General features: G+C 51.4%; 1 protein-coding gene across 2 annotated transcripts in view; it reads left to right on the top strand.

Annotated features, from left to right (window-relative positions):
- The window catches only part of MPHOSPH8 (M-phase phosphoprotein 8), a 150,332-nt gene extending 134,609 nt beyond the window's left edge, over positions 1 to 15,723 (top strand). For both annotated transcript variants that reach the window (XM_075337410.1, XM_075337409.1), the window contains exons 12-14: positions 12,332 to 12,459; positions 13,383 to 13,466; positions 14,449 to 15,723. In XM_075337410.1, the coding sequence (XP_075193525.1) occupies positions 12,332 to 12,459; positions 13,383 to 13,466; positions 14,449 to 14,490 (254 nt within the window). In that variant the 3' untranslated portion in view covers positions 14,491 to 15,723. The remainder of the gene's footprint in view (positions 1 to 12,331; positions 12,460 to 13,382; positions 13,467 to 14,448) is intronic.
- Positions 15,724 to 19,733: the final 4,010 nt, after the last annotated feature.

Here is a 19,733-nt window from a genome sequence, read left to right as displayed (position 1 = left end):
CCTTCTCACCCCACTCTTGTCGGCGGTGTTGTTAAGGTTGAGGTATCCATTGCGGGTACGGAGGCTGGAGCCCACATGCTGCTTTCCTTCCCCATCCCCCTCAGGGCTCTGGGTGAAGTGGGATCCTATCGGTCTCCAGGCACTGAGACCGTGCTTCATCCACAACTCCTGTGGAGCCTGCTGGATAGGAGCTGAGTATCGTTCAGGGACATGGCCCTGCTACGTGAAGGTACTCTGTATCCCTGTGGGGACCGCGCACGGCAACACCTCAGCTTTGCTGGGTGTGCTAGTGCACCGGGGGACCGGGTTAAACTGTGCCATTACACACTCAGCGTCGCTGAGTGTGTTTATATGTAGGGGCTAACCGCCGCTGCCATGGGAAACTGCGGCGCGGCTGGGACTTGTAGTTCGCCGGGGACTTCGGCGTTGGCCGCGCTTTTACGGCGGCCACGCTTATACTCGAGTCCCCGGCTTGACTTGCGGCCTAGTTTCCCTTTCTCCCGCCCTCAGCCCTGACAGGCAGGGGAAGGGCGGGACGCTGCACGGAAGAGCAGCACTGAGGGCTGGAGTATGATTTCCATACTCCACCCCCCTCACTGTGCACAGTGTGAGCACCTCGGCTACGCCCACGGCTCCCTCCTCTCGTCAGGACGCCGCAGCCATTTCCTGTCAGCTCCTACGACGCTGCAGAGAGGGACAATCCCTGAGAGACCCAGACACGGTCTCTGGTGGCCTCATAACCGCTTTAGGCGGCTGGTAAGCAGCACCTGTGGTACTAGCCTCATGGTGCTGTAGTGTACTGATACATTATTTGTTTTTAGTATATATTTTACACTGTATGAGCACAGTTCATCCTGGCTATATACCCTAGTGTGTTACTCAGGGAAAACAATAGCATGGCGCCCACAAAAGGCAGGGGTGCCAAAAACACAGGCTTATTATGCTGCCTGCGTCGCTTGTACGACCCAGCTGCCGGCAGGTTCCATTGACCCTCATTGTGTGCAATGTTCGGCCCCTGTGACACTTTTTCAACCAGGGCCTCTGCTAAGAGGGGCCCAGGGGGGGGACGGAGTTTGCAAAACTCTGAGACTATGGCTAAGATACTAGAAGCCTTGCAGTCCAGGCCGGTATCTCAGCACAGGGACTCTGTTGAATCATTGTTCCCTGGCCCCCCTCAGTTGGACCAACAATGTCCTCCCGGGGTATATCATACATCCCAGGCTGAGGGTTCTGACTTAGACCCCAGCCCCAGACCGACTAAGCGGGCTCGCTTAGAATTTCCCTCGACATCATATTGTTCAGGGTCTCAGCGGGGGGAATCTCTGGTTGATAATGCGGAGACAGCTGATCAGGATTCTGATCCTGAGGGCGCTCTCAATCTTAATACTCCAGACGGGGACGCCATACTGAACGTTCTTATTGCGTCCATCGATCAAATGCTGGATATTTCTCCCTCAGCTCCTCCGGCGGAGGAGTCAGCTTTCTTACACCGAGTATGTTTCTAGACCACTCTGATTTCAGAGAGGCAGTCCAGAATCATCATGCTTGTCCAGATAAGCGTTTTTTCTAAGCGCCTTAAGGATACACGTTATCCTTTTCCCCCTGACGTGGTTAAAGGTTGGACTCAGTGTCCCAAAGTGGATCCTCCAATATCCAGACTGGCGGCTAGATCCATACTTGCAGTGGACGAGGGGGCCTCGCTCAAGGATGCCACTGACAGGCAGATGGAGCTCTGGTTGAAATCCATCTATGAAGCTATCGGAGCTTCTTTTGCCCCAGCATTCGCAGCTGTATGGGCGCTACAAGCTATCTCAGCAGGTCAAGCACAAATTAAAGCAGCCGCATGCACGGCCGCGCCACAAGTGGCATCCATTACCACCCAGACCTCGGCAATTGCGTCTTACGCTATTATTGCTGTCCTGGACTCTGCGAGCCGTACGGCGGTCGCGGCCGCCAATTCGGTGGTACTCCGCAGGGCCTTGTGGCTACGGGAATGGAAGGCAGATTCTGCTTCCAAAAAAGCGCTTAACCAGTTTGCCAATTTCTGGCGACAGGCTGTTTGGCGAGCGTCTGGATGAAATCAAAGGGAAAGGATACATCCTTACCCCAGTCCAAACAGGACATACCCCAACGGAGGAGAGGGCAGTCGAGGTTTCGGTCCTTTCAGGGCGCGGGCAGGTCCCAATTCTCCTCGTCCAAAAGGTCTCAGAAAGTACAAAGGAACTCTGATGCATGGCGGTCTAAGTCACGTCCTTAAAAGGCCACCGGAGGCGCCGCTAACAAAGCGGCTTCCTCATGACTTTCGACCTCCTCTAGTAGCATCCTCGGTCGGTGGCAGGCTTTCCCGCTTTTGCGACACCTGGCTGCCACAAATAAAAGACCGCTGGGTGAGAGACATTCTGTCTCACGGTTACAAGATAGAGTTCACCTCTCGTCCCCCGACTCGATTCTTAAGGTCATCCCCGCCTCACTAGCGAGCCGAGGCTCTTCTGCAGGCGCTGCGCACTCTGAAGGCAGAAGGAGTGGTGATCCCGGTTCCTCTTCAGCAACTGAGCCACGGTTTTTACTCCAACTTGTTTGCGGTCCCAAAGGAGGACGGGTCTTTCCGCCCGGTCCTGGACCTGAAACTGCTCAACAAACATGTAAAAACCAGACGGTTCAGGATGGAATCCCCCCGCTCCGTCATCGCCTCAATGTCCCAAGGAGATTTCCTTGCGTCGATCGATATCAAAGATGCTTATCTCCACGTACCGATTGCTCCAGAGCACCAGCGCTTCTTGCGCTTCGCCATAGGAAATGAACACCTGCAATTCGTGGCACGGCCGTTCGGCCTGGCAACAGCCCCACGGGTTTTTACCAAGGTTATGGCTACTGTAGTAGCGGTCCTCCACTCTCAGGGTCACTCGGTGATCCCGTACTTGGATACTGATCAAGGCACCCTCTCAAGAGGCATGCCAACGCAGCCTCGACGCTTCCCTGGAGACTCTCCAGGGTGTCGGGTGGATCATCAATTTTACAAAGTCAAATCTGACACCGGCCCAATCGCTGACATATCTTGGCATGGAGTTTCATACCCTCTCAGCGATAGTGAAGCTTCCGCTGATCAAGCAGTAGTCACTACAGAAAGGGGTACAATCTCTCCTTCAAGGCCAGTCACACCCCTTGAGGCGCCTCATGCACTTCCTGGGGAAGATGGTGGCAGCAATGGAGGCAGTTCCTTTCGCGCAGTTTCACCTGCGTCCCCTTCAATGGGACATCCTACGCAAATGGGACAGGAAGCCGACGTCCCTCGACAGGACCGTCTCCCTCTCTCAGGCGACCAAAGCTTCCCTTCGGTGGTGGCTTCTTCCCACTTCATTATCGAAGGGGATATCCTTCCTACCCCCATCCTGGGAAGTAGTCACGACAGACGCGAGTCTGTCAGGGTGGGGAGCGGTTTTTCTCCACCACAGGGCTCAGGGTACGTGGACCCAGCAAGAGTCCTCGCTTCAGATCAACGTTCTGGACATACGGGCAGTGTATCTTACCCAGAAAGCGTTCCAGCAGTGGCTGGAGGGCAAGCAGATCCGAATTCAGTCGGACAATTCCACAGCGGTGGCATACTTCAACCACCAAGGCGACACACGCAGCCGGCAAGCCTTCCAGGAAGTCCGGCGGATTTTGATGTGGGTGGAAGCCACGGCATCCACCATTTCCGCAGTTCACATCCCAGGCGTGGAAAACTGGGAAGCAGATTATTTCAGTTGCCAGGGCATGGACGCAGGGGAATGGTCCCTTCACCCGGACGTGTTTCAGGAGATCTGTTGCTGCTGGGGGGTGCCGGACGTCGACCTCATGGCGTCCCGGCACAACAACAAGGTACCAATGTTCATGGCACGGTCTCAAGATCCCAGAGCTCTGGCGGCAGACGCCTTAGTTCAGGATTGGTCGCAGTTTCAGCTCCCTTATGTGTTTCCTCCGCTGGCACTGTTGCCCAGAGTGTTACGCAAGATCAGGACCGACTGCCGCCGCGCCATCCTCGTCGCTCCAGACTGGCCAAGGTGGTCGTGGTACCCGGATCTGTGGCATCTCACGGTCGGCCGACCGTGGACACTACCAGACCAAACAGACTTGCTGTCTCAAGGGCCGTTTTTCCATCTGAATTCTGCGGCCCTCAACCTGACTGTGTGGCCATTGAGTCCTGGACCCTAGCGTCTTCAGGGTTATCTCAAGACGTCTTTGCCACTATGAGACAGGCTAGGAAACCAACGTCCGCCAAGATCTACCACAGGACGTGGAAAATTTTCCTGTCGTGGTGCTCTGCTCAGGGTTTTTTCTCCCTGGCCTTTTGCCTTGCCCACTTTTCTGTCCTTCTTTCAATCTGGACTGGAAAAGGGTTTGTCGCTCGGCTCCCTTAAGGGACAAGTCTCAGCGCTCTCTGTGTTTTTCCAGAAGCGCCTAGCCAGGCTTCCACAGGTACGCACGTTCCTGCAGGGGGTTTGTCACATCGTCCCTCCTTACAAGCGGCCGTTAGAACCCTGGGATCTAAACAGGGTTCTGATGGTTCTTCAGAAACCACCATTCGAGCCAATGAGAGATATTTCCCTCTCACAACTTTCGCAGAAAGTGGTTTTTTTCTAGTAGCAGTCACTTCTCTTCGGAGAGTGTCTGAGCTAGCAGCATTGTCGTGCAAAGCCTCTTTCCTGGGGTTTCACCAGGACAAGGTGGTTCTACGTCCGGTTCCGGATTTTCTCCCTAAGGTGGTATCCTCCTTTCATCTCAATCAGGATATCTCCTTATCTTCTTTTTATCCTCATCCAGTTCACCAATGTGAAAAGGATTTGCACTTGTTAGATTTGGTGAGAGCACTCAGACTCTACATTTCTCGTACGGCGCCCCTGCGCCGCTCGGATGCACTCTTTGTCCTTGTCGCTGGCCAGCGTAAAGGGTCACAGGTTTCCAAATCAACCCTGGCTCGGTGGATCAAGGAGCCAATTATCGAAGCTTACCGTTCGGCTGGGCTTCCGGTTCCATCAGGGCTGAGGGCCCATTCTACCAGAGCCGTGGGCGCGTCCTGGGCTTTGAGGCACCAGGCTGCGGCTCAGCAGGTGTGTCAGGCGGCTACCTGGTCGAGCCTGCACACTTTCACGAAACACTATCAGGTGCATACCTATGCTTCGGCGGATGCCAGCCTAGGTAGACGAGTCCTTCAGGCGGCGGTTGCCCACCTGTAGGAAAGGGCCGTTTTACGGCTCTCTTACGAGGTATTATTTTACCCACCCAGGGACTGCTTTTGGACGTCCCAATTGTCTGGGTCTCCCAATAGAGCGACAAAGAAGAAGGGAATTTTGTTTACTTACCGTAAATTCCTTTTCTTCTAGCTCTAATTGGGAGACCCAGCACCCGCCCCTGTTTTTTTGTGTACACATGTTGTTCATGTTGAATGGTTTCAGTTCTCCGATATTCCTTCGGATTGAAGTTACTTTAAACCAGTTTATAATTCTGTTTCCTCCTTCTTGCTTTTGCACCAAAACTGAGGAGCCCGTGGGAGCACGGGGGGTGTATAGGCAGAAGGGGAGGGGCTTAACACTTTTGAGTGTAATACTTTGTGCGGCCTCCGGAGGCATAGCCTATACACCCAATTGTCTGGGTCTCCCAATTAGAGCTAGAAGAAAAGGAATTTACGGTAAGTAAACAAAATTCCCTTCTTTGTGTGAATAGTAAATAGTACGGCTTTCGGGTTACTCGCTACTTAGTGAATATTTCCCATTTACTTACATTGCGCCCACTACTGATAACAAATATGCAAGTAGCGGACGTACTCGCTAACTACTCGCTCAACACTACAGCTTAGGTATCCATGGTTACGTCCACTCATATAGTGAGTTAGTTGCTTGTGGTTGTAACCATAGAAACCAAATTGCAATGCCCTGCACATGAGGTAAGAGACATGGCCATATCAGGAGAACTATACTACATATCTAAGTAGAGGTATTTGCTAATATTATTATTAACTACATCTGCTACAAATTGGGGTAGGATCTTGTAGATAGGAATACCCCTTTTAAGGCAAAAAGACACGATTTGGACATAGATTATCACTAGTAAGGACAGCTCTAAGTGATTTTATGAAAACTACATAGAGCAGCCCAGTGAGTGACACATCGCTGGAATTTGCATCTCCGCAACTACATCATGCTATACCTCATATTGTGTGGCAAAAAAAACCTGGTGACAATTCCCTTAAAAAGCTGATATGAATTCTGACCGCAGCATTTCAAGTGGTTAAATAGCAGGAATTGCCCATCTGTGAACTCTGCTGTTAGAGGCAGGTGCGGCGCGGCCCCCTCCTTGATGTAATAAATAGTACGTCACCAAGATGCGGTTAATGATCTGCAAACCAAGCGGATTTAATGACCTGAATAAAAAATTGCTGTCTCCCAAGTAATTAATGTTTGCAGGGCCTGTTGCATATGTTTCCTGCAGTTACTTAAATGCAGGGTCTGTACATACGTGTGTTTCAGATGGAGACTAACACTATTTCTTTATCGTTCCTATGGGAGACCCAGACATTGGGTGTATAGCTTCTGCCTCCGGAGGACACACAAAGTACTACACTCAAAAGTGTAGCTCCTCCCTCTGAGCTTATACACCCCCTGGAGAACCAGATCTAGCCAGTTTATCACTTTGTGTTCAGGAGGCATACATCCACACATGCATTCTCATCTGATTTTTCATTTTTGGAAAGAGTTTGAAGAAAAGCGGGTCCAAGCCTGGACCCCCGGCATGTCCCTTCTCACCCCACTGTGTCGGCGGTGCTGTTAAGGTTGATTCCAAGGCTGGAGCCTTACATGCCGTGCTCCTTCACCATCCCTCCTGGGCTCTGGCTTGAAGTGGGAGCCAGCACGGTTCTCCATGCTTGGCAGGAGACCGGTCTCCATCCGCAGCCCTTCAGGATCCTGCTGGACTGGAGCACTCACCCCCAGGGACTTGGAACCCTGCGTCTCAGCAAGCTAAGTACCTGAGACGTTTATATATGGGGGTCCCTTGTACTTTATTGTTGTGGGAGAGTGTGCTGAGTGATTTTTGTGACATTTCCGGCGGGTTCTCTGGCTGTCGCCTGAGAACCGCGCCGATGGTGCCTGCGCGCCGGCCGCACCGCTCAAATTTAGGCCCCGGCTTCGCCGGAGGCCTACTTTCGGTTTCACTGCCCTCGCATGTCATTCATGCAGAGGGACAGTGCGGCTCCGCCCAGCGGCCGTTCTACACAGGGGAGAGACACTCCTCACTGAGTTCATGTCTCCTCCCCTGTAGGTCTCTATGGCCCTCCAGATCCCGCTCTCAGAGTGAGTCCTGCCCCCTCTCTTCGCTCCGGCGCCATTTTCTCAGCGTTCTTCCCTGCGATCAGCACTGGCTGCAGCATTCCTGCTGAGGTGCTTGGGGGTCCGGACTTTGGGATCTGGAGGGCACGCAAACCGCTCCAGCGGTCTGGTAAGCCACAACCTGCGGTTGTGGACCTTCTGTATATACTCTCTGGGGGTCATTCTGGCAGAGCCCCCACTTCAGCAGCATGTCTCACACGAGGAGCAAGGCTCCAAAGCTGTATTCAGTATGCACTGCATGTAAGCTCCTACTGCCTGAACCGAGCACCTATCCACATTGTGATGCCTCAGCCTGGAATCGCCCCCCCAGTGGTCTCTCAGGCTGCTCCGGTCCCTGTGGCTGAACCCCCGGCTTGGGTAGAATCCTTTTCTAGGTCTATCTCCCAGTCTTTTGCCGACTCTATGGGACAGCTGTCCAGGACTTTGCTGAACATGCATCAGCCCCCTTCACAGGGTGCCTCTGCTGCTAGGGCTCTCTCAGCGGAGCTCACAGAGGATTCATCATCTGGTCCCAGACCCCGTCCTCCTAAAAGGAGACGCAGGGCTCCCTCTCCTTCCTCGTCCCGCGGCTCTGTTTCAGACGCTGACTCGCGGGACGAGGAGGATGCCTTTTACAGGGGGCTCGGAGGCTAACTCCATGTGCCCCATTGATCTGTCCGAAAGTGACTCAGATGTTAGTGATTTGATTGCGTCCATTAATTCTGTACTGGATCTCAATCCGCCAGTATCAGAGGAGCAACCCTCTCTGGCAGAAAAGCACCAGTTTACCTCGCCTAAGAGGACAAAGAGTGTGTTCTTTAACCACTCCAGTTTTCAGGCCGCTGTGGCCAAGCCTAGGGTCTGTCCTGACAAACGCTTCCCAAAGCGTGGTTCTGATGACCGGTTTCCATTTCCACCTGAGGTGGTCAAGGAGTGGGCTCATTCACCAACGGTAGACCCTCCGGTGTCTAGGCTATCAGCCCGGACCGTTGTATCAGTGGCTGATGGCACCTCTCTTAAGGATTCCACTGACCACCAGGTCGACCTTCTGGCCAAATCTGTATATGAGGCGGCAGGGGCCTCGTTCTCCCCATCTTTTGCAGCAGTGTGGGCTCTCAAAGCCATCTCTGCTTCTCTAGAGGAGATGCATTCCCTCGCCAGGGACTCTATGCCCGAAATGGTTGCTTTAACTTCCCAAGCTTCAGCTTTTTCATCCTATGCCATGTCTGCCATGCTGGAGGCTTCTCACCGCACTGCGGTGGCTTCGGCTAATTCCCTCGCTATCCGCAGGATCCTGTGGCTTCGAAAGTGGAAGGCAGACGCTTCTTCGAAGAAGTTCCTTGCTGGACTCCCTTTTGCTGGTTCCAGGCTGTTCGGTGAACAGCTGGATGAAATTATTAAGGAGGCTACTGGCGGGAAGAGTACTTCCATGCCACAAACCAAAACCAGGAAACCTGTCCAGGGTAGGAATCAGTCGAGGTTTCGTTCCTTTCGTTCCTCCAACTGGTCGTCCTCTAAGCCCTCCGCCTCGTCCACTAACTCAGCCAAGGACCAAAAATCCAGCTGGTGCACAAAAGCGCGTCCACAGAAGATCGCAGGAGCTGCTGCCACTAAGGCAGCCTCCTCTTGACTATCTGTCCGCGCCAGCAACGTCCTTAGTCGGTGGCAGGCTCTCCCACTTTGGCGACGTGTGGTTTCAACACGTCTCCGATCAGTGGGTGCGGGATATCATCTCCCACGGCTACAGGATAGAATTCTCTTCCAGCCTGCCAAACAGATTTTTTCTGTCAACTCCCCCCTGCTCCAAGGCCGCCGCCTTCTCTCAGGCCGTAGCATCCTTGCAGGCCAACGGAGTAATTGTAGCGGTTCCCGCCCGGGAACGGTTCAGAGGTTTCTACTCAAATCTCTTCCTAGTCCCCAAAAAGGACGGTTCCTTCCGGCCCATCCTGGATCTCAAGCTTCTCAACAAGCATGTTCAGGTGCGGCATTTTCGCATGGAGTCTCTGCGGTCAGTCATTGCCTCAATGACCCAAGGAGATTTCCTGGCATCCATCGACATCAGAGATGCCTATCTGCATGTGCCAATTGCAGTTTCACACCAGCGTTGGCTACGTTTTACAATCGGAGAGGAACATGTGTCCATTCCCACCGGGACCCTCTGTCCATTCCCCCCGGGACCCTCTGTCCATTCCCACCGGGACCCTCTGTCCATTCCCCCCGGGACCCTGTGTCTAATCTGTCCATCTCCCCGGGACCCTCTCCCCTCTGTCCTTCCCCCCCCCCCTCTCCCCTCTGTCCTTCCCATTCCCCCCCCCCGCACCCCGGGGACCCTCTGTCCTCTGTCCATTACCCCCCGGGGACCCTCTGTCCTCTGTCCATTACCCCCCCGGGGACCCTCTGTCCTCTGTCCATTACCCCCCCGGGGACCCTCTGTCCTCTGTCCATTACCCCCCCGGGACCCTCTGTCCGCTGTCGATCCCCCCCCGGGACCCTCTGTCCTCTGTTCACCCCCCCGGGACCCTCTGCCCTCTGTCCATCCCCCCCGGGACCCTCTGTCCATCCCCACCGGGACCCTCTGTCCATCCCCCACCGGGACCCTCTGTCCATCCCCCACCGGGACCCTCTGTCCATCCCCCACCGGGACCCTCTGTCCATCCCCCACCGGGACCCTCTGTCCATCCCCCACCGGGACCCTCTGTCCATTCCCCCCCCCCCCCCGGGACCCTCTGCCCATCCCCCCCCCGGGACCCTCTGTCCATCCCCCCCCCCCCCCGGGACCCTCTGTCCATCCCCCCCCCCCCCGGGACCCTCTGTCCATCCCCCCCCCCCCCCGGGACCCTCTCCCCTCTGTCCTTCCCATTCCCCACCCCCACCCCGGGACCCTCTGTCTCCTCTGTCCATTACCCCCCTGGGACCATCTGTCCTCTGTCCATTATCCCCCCGGGACCATCTGTCCTCTGTCCATTACCCCCCCGGGACCATCTGTCCTCTGTCCATTACCCCCCCGGGACCCTCTGTCCTCTGTCCATCCCCCCCGGGACCCTCTGTCCATCCCCCCCCCCCGGGACCCTCTGTCCATCCCCCCCCCGGGACCCTCTGTCCATCCCCCCCCGGGACCCTCTGTCCATTCCCCCCCGGGACCCTCTGTCCACCCCCCCCCCCGGCACCCTCTGTCCATCCCCCCCCGGGACCCTCTCCCTTCTGTCCTTCCCATTCCCCACCCCGGGACCCTCTGTCCTCTGTCCATTACCCCCCCGGGACCCTCTGTCCTCTGTCCATCCCCCCCCCCCCCCCGGGACCCTCTGTCCATCCCCCCCCCCGGGACCCTCTGTCCATCCCCCCCCGGGACCCTCTGTCCATCCCCCCCCCCCGGGACCCTCTGTCCATCCCCCTCCCCGGGACCCTCTCCCCTCTGTCCTTCCCATTCCCCACCCCCACCCCGGGACCCTCTGTCCATTACCCCCCCGGGACCCTCTGTCCTCTGTCCATCCCCCCCCGGGACCCTCTTTCCATCCCCCCCCCCCCCCGGGAGCCTCTGTCCATCCCCCCCCCCCGGGAGCCTCTGTCCATCCCCCCCCCCCCCCGGACCCTCTGTCCGTCCCCCCCCGGGACCCTCTGTCCGTCCCCCCCCGGGACCCTCTGTCCGTCCCCCCCCGGGACCCTCTGTCCATCCCCCACCGGGACCCTCTGTCCATCCCCCACCGGGACCCTCTGTCCATCCCCCACCGGGACCCTCTGTCCATCCCCCACCGGGACCCTCTGTCCATGCCCCACCGGGACCCTCTGTCCATGCCCCACCGGGACCCTCTGTCCATCCCCCACTTGGACCCTCTGTCCATCCCCCACTTGGACCCTCTGTCCATCCCCCACCTGGACCCTCTGTCCATCCCCCACCTGGACCCTCTGTCCATCCCCCACCTGGACCCTCTGTCCATCCCCCACCTGGACCCTCTGTCCATCCCCCACCTGGACCCTCTGTCCATCCCCCACCTGGACCCTCTGTCCATCCCCCACCTGGACCCTCTGTCCATCCCCCACCTGGACCCTCTGTCCATCCCCCACCTGGACCCTCTGTCCATCCCCCACCGGGACCCTCTGTCCATCCCCCACCGGGACCCTCTCCCCTCTGTCCTTCCCATTCCCCACCCCCACCCCGGGACCCTCTGTCCTCTGTCCATTACCCCCCCGGGACCCTCTGTCCTCTGTCCATTACCCCCCCGGGACCCTCTGTCCTCTGTCCATCCCCCCCGGGACCCTCTGTCCTCTGTCCATCCCCCCCGGGACCCTCTGTCCTCTGTCCATCCCCCCCCGGGACCCTCTGTCCTCTGTCCATCCCCCCCCGGGACCCTCTGTCCTCTGTCCATCCCCCCCCGGGACCCTCTGTCCATCCCCCCGGGACCCTCTGTCCATCCCCCACCGGGACCCTCTGTCCATCCCCCACCGGGACCCTCTGTCCATCCCCCACCGGGACCCTCTGTCCATCCCCCACCGGGACCCTCTGTCCATCCCCCACCGGGACCCTCTGTCCATCCCCCACCGGGACCCTCTCCCCTCTGTCCTTCCCATTCCCCACCCCCACCCCGGGACCCTCTGTCTATTACCCCCCGGGGACCCTCTGTCCTCTGTCCATCCCCCCCCGGGACCCTCTCCCCCTCTGTACCAGCCTCCTTGTTTGTTCATTGCCATTTTGTATGTTCTATGTGAACTCTTTTTCACCATGGAATCAATTATGCTGTAAATATTATTATTAATAATTATTAATAATAATGGCTTCAGTTGCATTACAGGGGGAGGTTTAGGGGCTCAAGCACAGTAGGTCGGGGTACATTACATACACGTCTGCTGTTACGGATACATTATGGGGGCATATAATGATCGGTTTCTGTTACACCTTCGTTGCTCTGTCCTTCTTTCACTTTCTTGCATAACAATAAGATCTTTGAATTTTGATGTTGTGATTAAAGAGATTCTTTTGTTGCCTTTTTTTTCAGAATCTGGAATTCTTTTGTTTGTTTTTCATGCAAACTTCTTTGGTATGGAAGTTGTGGTTCGGCTCTGTGGGCCGTGTAGCGTCCAGGCTGTGGTCCTAAATGACAAATTCCAACTTCCAGTGTTTTTGGTAAGTGAATACAATTGACCTAGATGTTTTTAAAGGGAAAATGGCACCAGGTTTTTCCTAATGTAAACTAAAGCCACTAACCTTTTTAACACCTCCTTTTTACTGCAGTCCAGCAACCCTACCCCACCCCAAAAAAAAATACCTTTTTATAATTGAATCACATGACGCAGTCTATTCTGATAGGTCTTGCTGGACTTGGTCGGAGCCACCTCTATCCTCATAATCGCCTTCCTCCTGCTTTGATTATTATGGATGAAGCATCCAACATCATACACTGTGTCGGCAATCTCACTCCTGCTCTGTCCCTACTAAGGACAGAGCAGTCTTGTAATGTGCATGCGCCAGTAGAAGACAAGTGAAGGCGATGTCCTGGAAGTAAAGCCGGAGCAGGTGCATTACAAGACTTTACATTGCCCTCAGCAAAGCGAAGCACGTCTGTGAGTGAGACTGGCGTGCGCTGTAGATGACATAGGATCATCCACATCAGTCAAGACAGGTGGGTGTTGATTGTGGGGATAGAAAAGGTACCAAGCAAGGTCAGCGACCGGACCAGTTCCTGGACTGTGATGTTTTCTGGCCATATTAATAACCATGTTCCTCTTAAGTTTGACGTCTCTTATTCCAGCCGGCTTTTGTTTGAACATTTAGTTATGGACCTTGATAAATTTGTCCCAAAGTGATTTGTATACGTAAAGCACTACAGACCTGTCATACATAAGCGAGGCTGTGTGCGGCCAAGGAAATGGAGACTTGCAGCAGCATTCCCATAGGTTCCTATGGAAAAATACTAAAATAGTAGAAAATGATATATCCCTGCTCTTCGGACATCGCCCTTTGTCACGTGCTGCCTTCAGATTTGCGTAGTAGGGATGACAACTGTTTAGTCGCACTGTGCCTGATGTTGTCTTCTTTTTGTTTTCCAGGATGCTAACTTTATTTATTCCTTTAGTCCTGTCCCTGGAGCTAATAAGCTTTTTATAAGACTATCTGAGGTACCCGCTGCAAAGGTGAGTTGTCGTGAAAGAATATTTTGGGTAATTTAGAAATTGTAATTGAGTTTATTTTTTTTTGTGTTTTGGAAAGGGGTTCTTCTGCAGTGTACATCCCATCTTTAAAAGGAAGGCACCATCCCCCCACTCTCCCACCCAAAAAAACCCAGAAAGGTCTTTTAACAATTGAAAAAATGTAAAATATTAATGTTATATCGTGTCCAGTTCATTATTAGTGATTGGTGAACACTAAATGCTCGCTACTCGATTTGAGCTGGTCAGCCTCGTGGACGAGTATTATGGAAAGTCGATGATTTGACCTGTTTGGGTCTCCTGCCACATACAGCCATAAACAGAGCATTTCCAGTTGGAGGGAGGGCGAAGGGCTCTTGTTTTTTTTGGGGGTCACACTATGTTCAAGAACATTTTTATCCCTCAGATGCATTCAGAAACACTGACTTGGCTCTCCATGGGGTGCCTGAGCACACATACAGTGAAGCAAGCCTATAGGCCCCATCACACACAGAGATAAATCTTTGGCAGATCTGTGGTTGCAGTGAAATCATGGACATATTGTTCCATTTGTACACAGCCACAAACCTGGCACTGATTGTCCACAATTTCACTGCAACCACAGATCTGCCGCAGATTTATCTCTGTGTGTGACAGGGCCTTATGCATTGTGGTCGTTGTTTCACGGATGACATATCTGAGCACCCCATATACTCGGCTGAGTACCCCAATACTCGATTGAGTAACGAGCACACTTGCTAATCTCTATTCATTATGAAAAATTTGGTTAACGGGCTTTTGTCCTAGTAAATGGAGAGCCCCTTTCAGCGGTGTTAATCTCCTGCAGATATAAGCTTTTCCCCAAATGTAATGACCACACACAATAGAAAATCAATCATGTTGTAATTGGTGAGGGCCCATTTATATTGTGCATTTTCAAGATCCCTCTTCTGATCCGCGCTGATCACTAATGCTCTTTTTCGTTTAGGTGAAGCTGCTGGTTTGTGCGTACAGAGTACAGCCGCATTAACTGAAGACCCTCGCAACCTTCTCCAGTTTATTGACTGCACCTTCCTCTCCAATAATATTATAAAGGGACCTGTCTGGCCGGACTGCCCATCCCTTGTGTTTTCCCAGTAGTACCGTGTACAGTAGAATATTTTATTTGCCGGTCATTCCTTTCACTGTTTCTGTGCCGTGGTGCCGGAGTTCACGTTTGTTTTGGTATTGTGCGTCAGTCCGGAGGTCCCTGTACCACAGAAATCTTCTCCAATCAACAAACCTCTTTTATGTGTTGGATTATTATATATATTTTTTTATTAAATTCCCATCTGATATTGTGGATTATGCCTATTCCCTTTTTTAGCTTTCCCTAAATCAGCATTCTGGTGTCTTCATACAAATGGCTCCCCGCAAGTCGCGTGATCTATGCTGATGGCCTCTGTGCTGCTCATCATTGTGTTTCTTAGTTTCCACCTATTTTTTGCTATGACTTTCCACAGACAGAAGTGTCGTGCATGGACTGCGAATGAGGATGCCAGGACTTTGCAGGCTGTATAAGGATGTTTGCCTGTGAACGCTCCCAATTTGATCTGCCGCGCCGCAAGAAAAAGGACGTGTACATACTTAAGGACGAGGTCTCATCTTGGCCCCTCGCCACATCTACTGTCAATATATTTCCACAGTGTGGAATAATGCATTATAGTGTATTTTGCAGCTTCCTAACTAATATAATATAGAGGACAATATTTAATGTTAGTTGCTGTAATTCAGTAAATGTTTTATTAAAACTGCAAATCTCTTACCTTTTTAACGTTACGAACAAGAAAAGAGAAAAAGCTGACGAAGAGACCGGAAGCCTCTCATGACTGGTCCAAGATGGCATGCCGCAGTCCGTAATGAATTGTCGACTGTCTCCCCTTTATTGCTTGGCACCAAGATCTTGTCTATTATATTTCTGGGTCTCAACTGTAGATGGTGGCTATGGGTTTAAGCTACGCGTCTAGCATTTCAACAGGTTCCTTCTCCCTCCAAATATTGCACTAAATGTCAAATATTCTATTGGAGGGCAGTGGTGGATCCGGATTGTCCCAGGTCACCTTAGTGAACATCCAGCAGTATATATTTTTGTATGATAAGAAATTGGCCTACATATTGTGTGTTGGTGCAGTGCTTCTGAAAGACCTGTAAAAATGCAGAATTATGCTCCAATTTTTTATTAAATTACATGAAGAAAAGCTAAATATTAAAAAAAAAGCTCTTTTTCTTGTCTGTTTTATTGGGGCAAAAGAAATGATGACCTTGGGGTTGTTTGCTTTCTTTAAGATTTGGACACTTAAGTGAAGGGCTATTTGCTTCTCCTACAATGCTACATTTTAGGCCTAAGCCACATGGCATGAAAATCGATGCGAGTGGCGTGCGATAAAAAAATCACATTCCACTCGGACCAATATTAGCCTGTGTGTCAACGATTTTATTTTCTCAGCCCTAATCGGATCGAGAAAACAATCGCAGCATGCTGTGGGCGCAATGCGAGGCTTTCTCTCGTACCCATTCAAGTGTATGGGGCGAGAGAAAATCGCGCTGCACTCGCATTACACCGGTGGAGTTGTGTTTCCTTATTGCACAACTTACCCAGGAGTCAGTGATTCCTTTTGAACTTTCCTATAGTCACACTCCAAACGTCCATTTACACTGCACGATTATTGTTCCTGGTAAAGCTCATCTCAAGATAATTGTGGGGCCTGAGCAAGCTCCTGATGAACAAGCAAAAAGTTAAAGGGAACCTGTCAGGTGCAATATGCACCCAGGACCACGAGCAGTTGTGGGTGTATATTACTAATCACTGCCTAACCGTCCCTCTATACAGTAGTATAGATAGAGAGCTTTAGAAAAAGCTCTCTATTTCTAAAGATTTTTTTATCGTATGCTAATGAGCGTGAGGACTGGTCCCAAGGGTGTTACTTCCCATGCTAATTGGCCCCATTAGCATGTTAGCACGCCCCTGTGGGCCCCTGTGGGCGTGCTAACATTCTAATGAATGCGCAGTGTCAGAGGAGGATCTCCCTCACCTCTCCGCTGCCATCGCCGCCCGACGCTGGATTTCGGCTCAGTGCGCATGACCCCGGAGTTTGGGTCACGCGCACTACTTCAGTTTGAAGCTGGGACGCGTACACCCGGCTTCATAATGCGCATGACTGAAACTGGGGTCATGCGCACTGAGCCGAAATCCAGCGTCGGGCGGCGATGACAGCAGAGAGATGAGTGACATAATCTTGTGACGCTGCGTATTTAACAATATTTGAACTTTGGAATGCAAATTTGGCTGAAATGGCTGCTTCAGAGAACTTTTAAAAATATGAATGTAAAAATTAAAATTACTTTTCTTTTTTCCGGTAAAATGTTATTTTAGCCTCAAATTTGTAATTTTCACAATGGATAATAGGAGAGAACTGACCCCATAATTTGTTAGGCAATTTCATCTGAATACTGACACCTTGTGTGGTCAAAAACTGCTGTTTGGGCACATGGCAGGGCAGAGAAAAGAAAGAGCGCTATTTGATTTCTTTATCGTTCCTATGGGAGACCCAGACATTGGGTGTATAGCTTCTGCCTCCGGAGGACACACAAAGTACTACACTAAAAAGTGTAGCTCCTCCCTCTGAGCATATACACCCCCTGGATAACCAAATATAGCCAGTTCAATGCTTTGTGTTCAGGAGGCATACATCCACACATGCATTCTCATCTGATTTTTGATTTTTGGAAAGTATTTGAAGAAAAGCGGGTCCAAGCCTGGACTCCCGGCATGTCCCTTCTCACCCCACTGTGTCGGCGGGGTTGTTAAGGTTGATTTCAGGGCTGGAGCCTTACATGCCGCGCTCCTTCACCATCCCTCGGGCTCTGGCTTGAAGTGGGAGCCAGCACGGTTCTCCCTGCCTTGCAGGAGACCGGTCTCCATCCGCAGCCCTTCAGGATCCTGCCGGACGGAGCACTCATCCCCAGGGACTTGAAACCCTGCGTCTCACAAGCTAAGTATCTGAGACGTTATTTCTTTATCGTTCCCTCCATGGGAGACCCAAACCATGGGTGTATAGCTAGCGCCTCCGGAGGACACACAAAGTACTACACTCAAACGTGTAGCTCCTCCCTCCGGGCTATATACACTCCCTGGATGACAATCTATCCAGTTCAATACTTTGTGTTTGAGGAGGAACACACACTTGCATTCTCTGATATTTTTTTCTCATTTTTATTTTATTTTTATTTTTTTCCAAATGTTTTTATTAAATTTTTTCAATTTTTATAAACATAACAAAGACCTTCATGGTTACAAAAGAAGAACATTCCTCTGACAGAATAAAACATAATAGGGGATATTGTCCCAACTTAAAATTCCAGACTGCTCTTTGGTAAGTCGTTAAAACCTGTGTCGACCCTAGGTATTTCCGAAGTTGCTGATGTGTCCCGATATACCCTTATCTGCTCATCTTCTCCGCTCTCCACAACCCACTACTGGATGATTCTTAATTTACCCAAGTTGTCTTGGATATCATTCAAGAGATACCACTCTGAGTGTGTAAAAGGTGTCATCACATTATTTATCTCTCCTGGGGTAAATTGGCGTTCAATAAAGTTTCTCCATCTCCCAAAAAACTTGCCTGTCAACCTGTCTTTGTCCCTTTCCACTGCCATTTTTTCTAGTCTCAATAGGTTGTGTAATTCGCCAATGACTTCCTTCATGGATGGGCTCTCTCTGTGTATCCAGTGTTTTAAAATACATCGTTTGGCTATCATGGCTATGTCATGTAGTATTGCAAAATTTTTCTGTCCCTGCGCCTCCGAACCCCCTCTTACTCCTTTCTCAAAGGAGTGAAAAATCCACACCATTAACTCTAAATCACTAGAAATTCCCCATGTTGCTCTAACAAATGCCCTAACTTGATTCCAAAACCCCTGAATTTTCTTACATTCCCATAATCCATGTAACATATCTGTTTTCTCTTCTTGACACTTAGGACATCGCATATCTCTTCCTGGTATATTGAATCCCAAGATAGCCCTATGTAAGATTCTAAATTGAGTGTCCCTCCATCTCTCATTAGTAACATGTTTCCGCACTTGTACCCAACCCTTCAATATGGTGCCCACCACTTCTTGTCCTTTCAATTGTTTCCCCCAAGCTGTTAGGGTACGGCTATCTTCCCTAGATATAAGCACCCCCCGAAATATTCGGTAGATATGAGAGACATTGACACTTGCTATATCACCTTCCATAAGTTCATCAATCAAACTTCTGTTCAGTTCCCTTCCAAGCTCACTCAGATCTCCAAGCACCCCAAATTTTAATTGTTCATATTGGATAATATGCGAGCTATTGAGGTCATACTTATCTAGCACTTCTTTGCCTGTCATCCACCTTCTCTCCTCCACATTCATAACGTCTTTCACCCACCTAATGCCCTTCTCTTTCCATCTAATAAACAGCTTGTTTTCTCTTCCCAAGGGGAAGTTTGGAGATGCCCAAGGGTTCAAGTACTTAGACACTTTCCATGAAAGACTCAGCTTCTTTCTCACTGATTTCCAGGTTAACATAGTGTCTCGGAATATGATTGAGCACCTTATGTGCCTTTCCACCTTGGACAATGGAGAGTGTAGAATGGACGTCAAATCCCATGGTGATGCATACTTAGCTTCCATACCGTAGTCTGAGTGCCTACTCGTCCCTCTCATCCAATCCAACACATGCCTCATTATACACACCAGATTATATCCCCGAACATCTGGGAAGCTAAGTCCTCCCTCCTCCGCTGACTTCATCAGTGTACGCAATTTTTTTCTGGGTTTCCTTCCCCTCCATACAAAATCCGCATACGCAGAGTTCAGTCTATTCACATCCTTTAGTTTTAGTAATAACGGGATTGTCTGGAATGGATATAGTAGTCTAGGAAAGCTCATCATTTTTATCAGGTGACATCTTGCCAGAAGTGGTAGAGGCAGACCCTTCCATCCCTTGATTTGTGTTTATAATTTTCCTTATTAACGGTCCGTAATTTAGCTCGTAGATCGATTCCATCGTTCTCCCTATATGTATTCCCAGGTATTTAATTGAAGTCTGTGCTATAGGGATGCCACAGAAACAACCCTCCCTTGCGTTTCCCCCTGTTGGTCCTTGAGGCCCCCTCAGAAACATGATCTCGCACTTTTTCTTGTTTAGCTTAAATCCCGATATTAGTCCAAATTTCTCAATCAAGGCAAGAGTCTGTGGTAAAT

The sequence above is a fragment of the Anomaloglossus baeobatrachus genome, chromosome 2, assembly GCF_048569485.1.
Source record: "Anomaloglossus baeobatrachus isolate aAnoBae1 chromosome 2, aAnoBae1.hap1, whole genome shotgun sequence".
In the NCBI taxonomy this organism is placed as follows: Eukaryota; Metazoa; Chordata; class Amphibia; order Anura; family Aromobatidae; genus Anomaloglossus; species Anomaloglossus baeobatrachus.
This window is presented reverse-complemented; position numbering and strand designations above follow the sequence as displayed.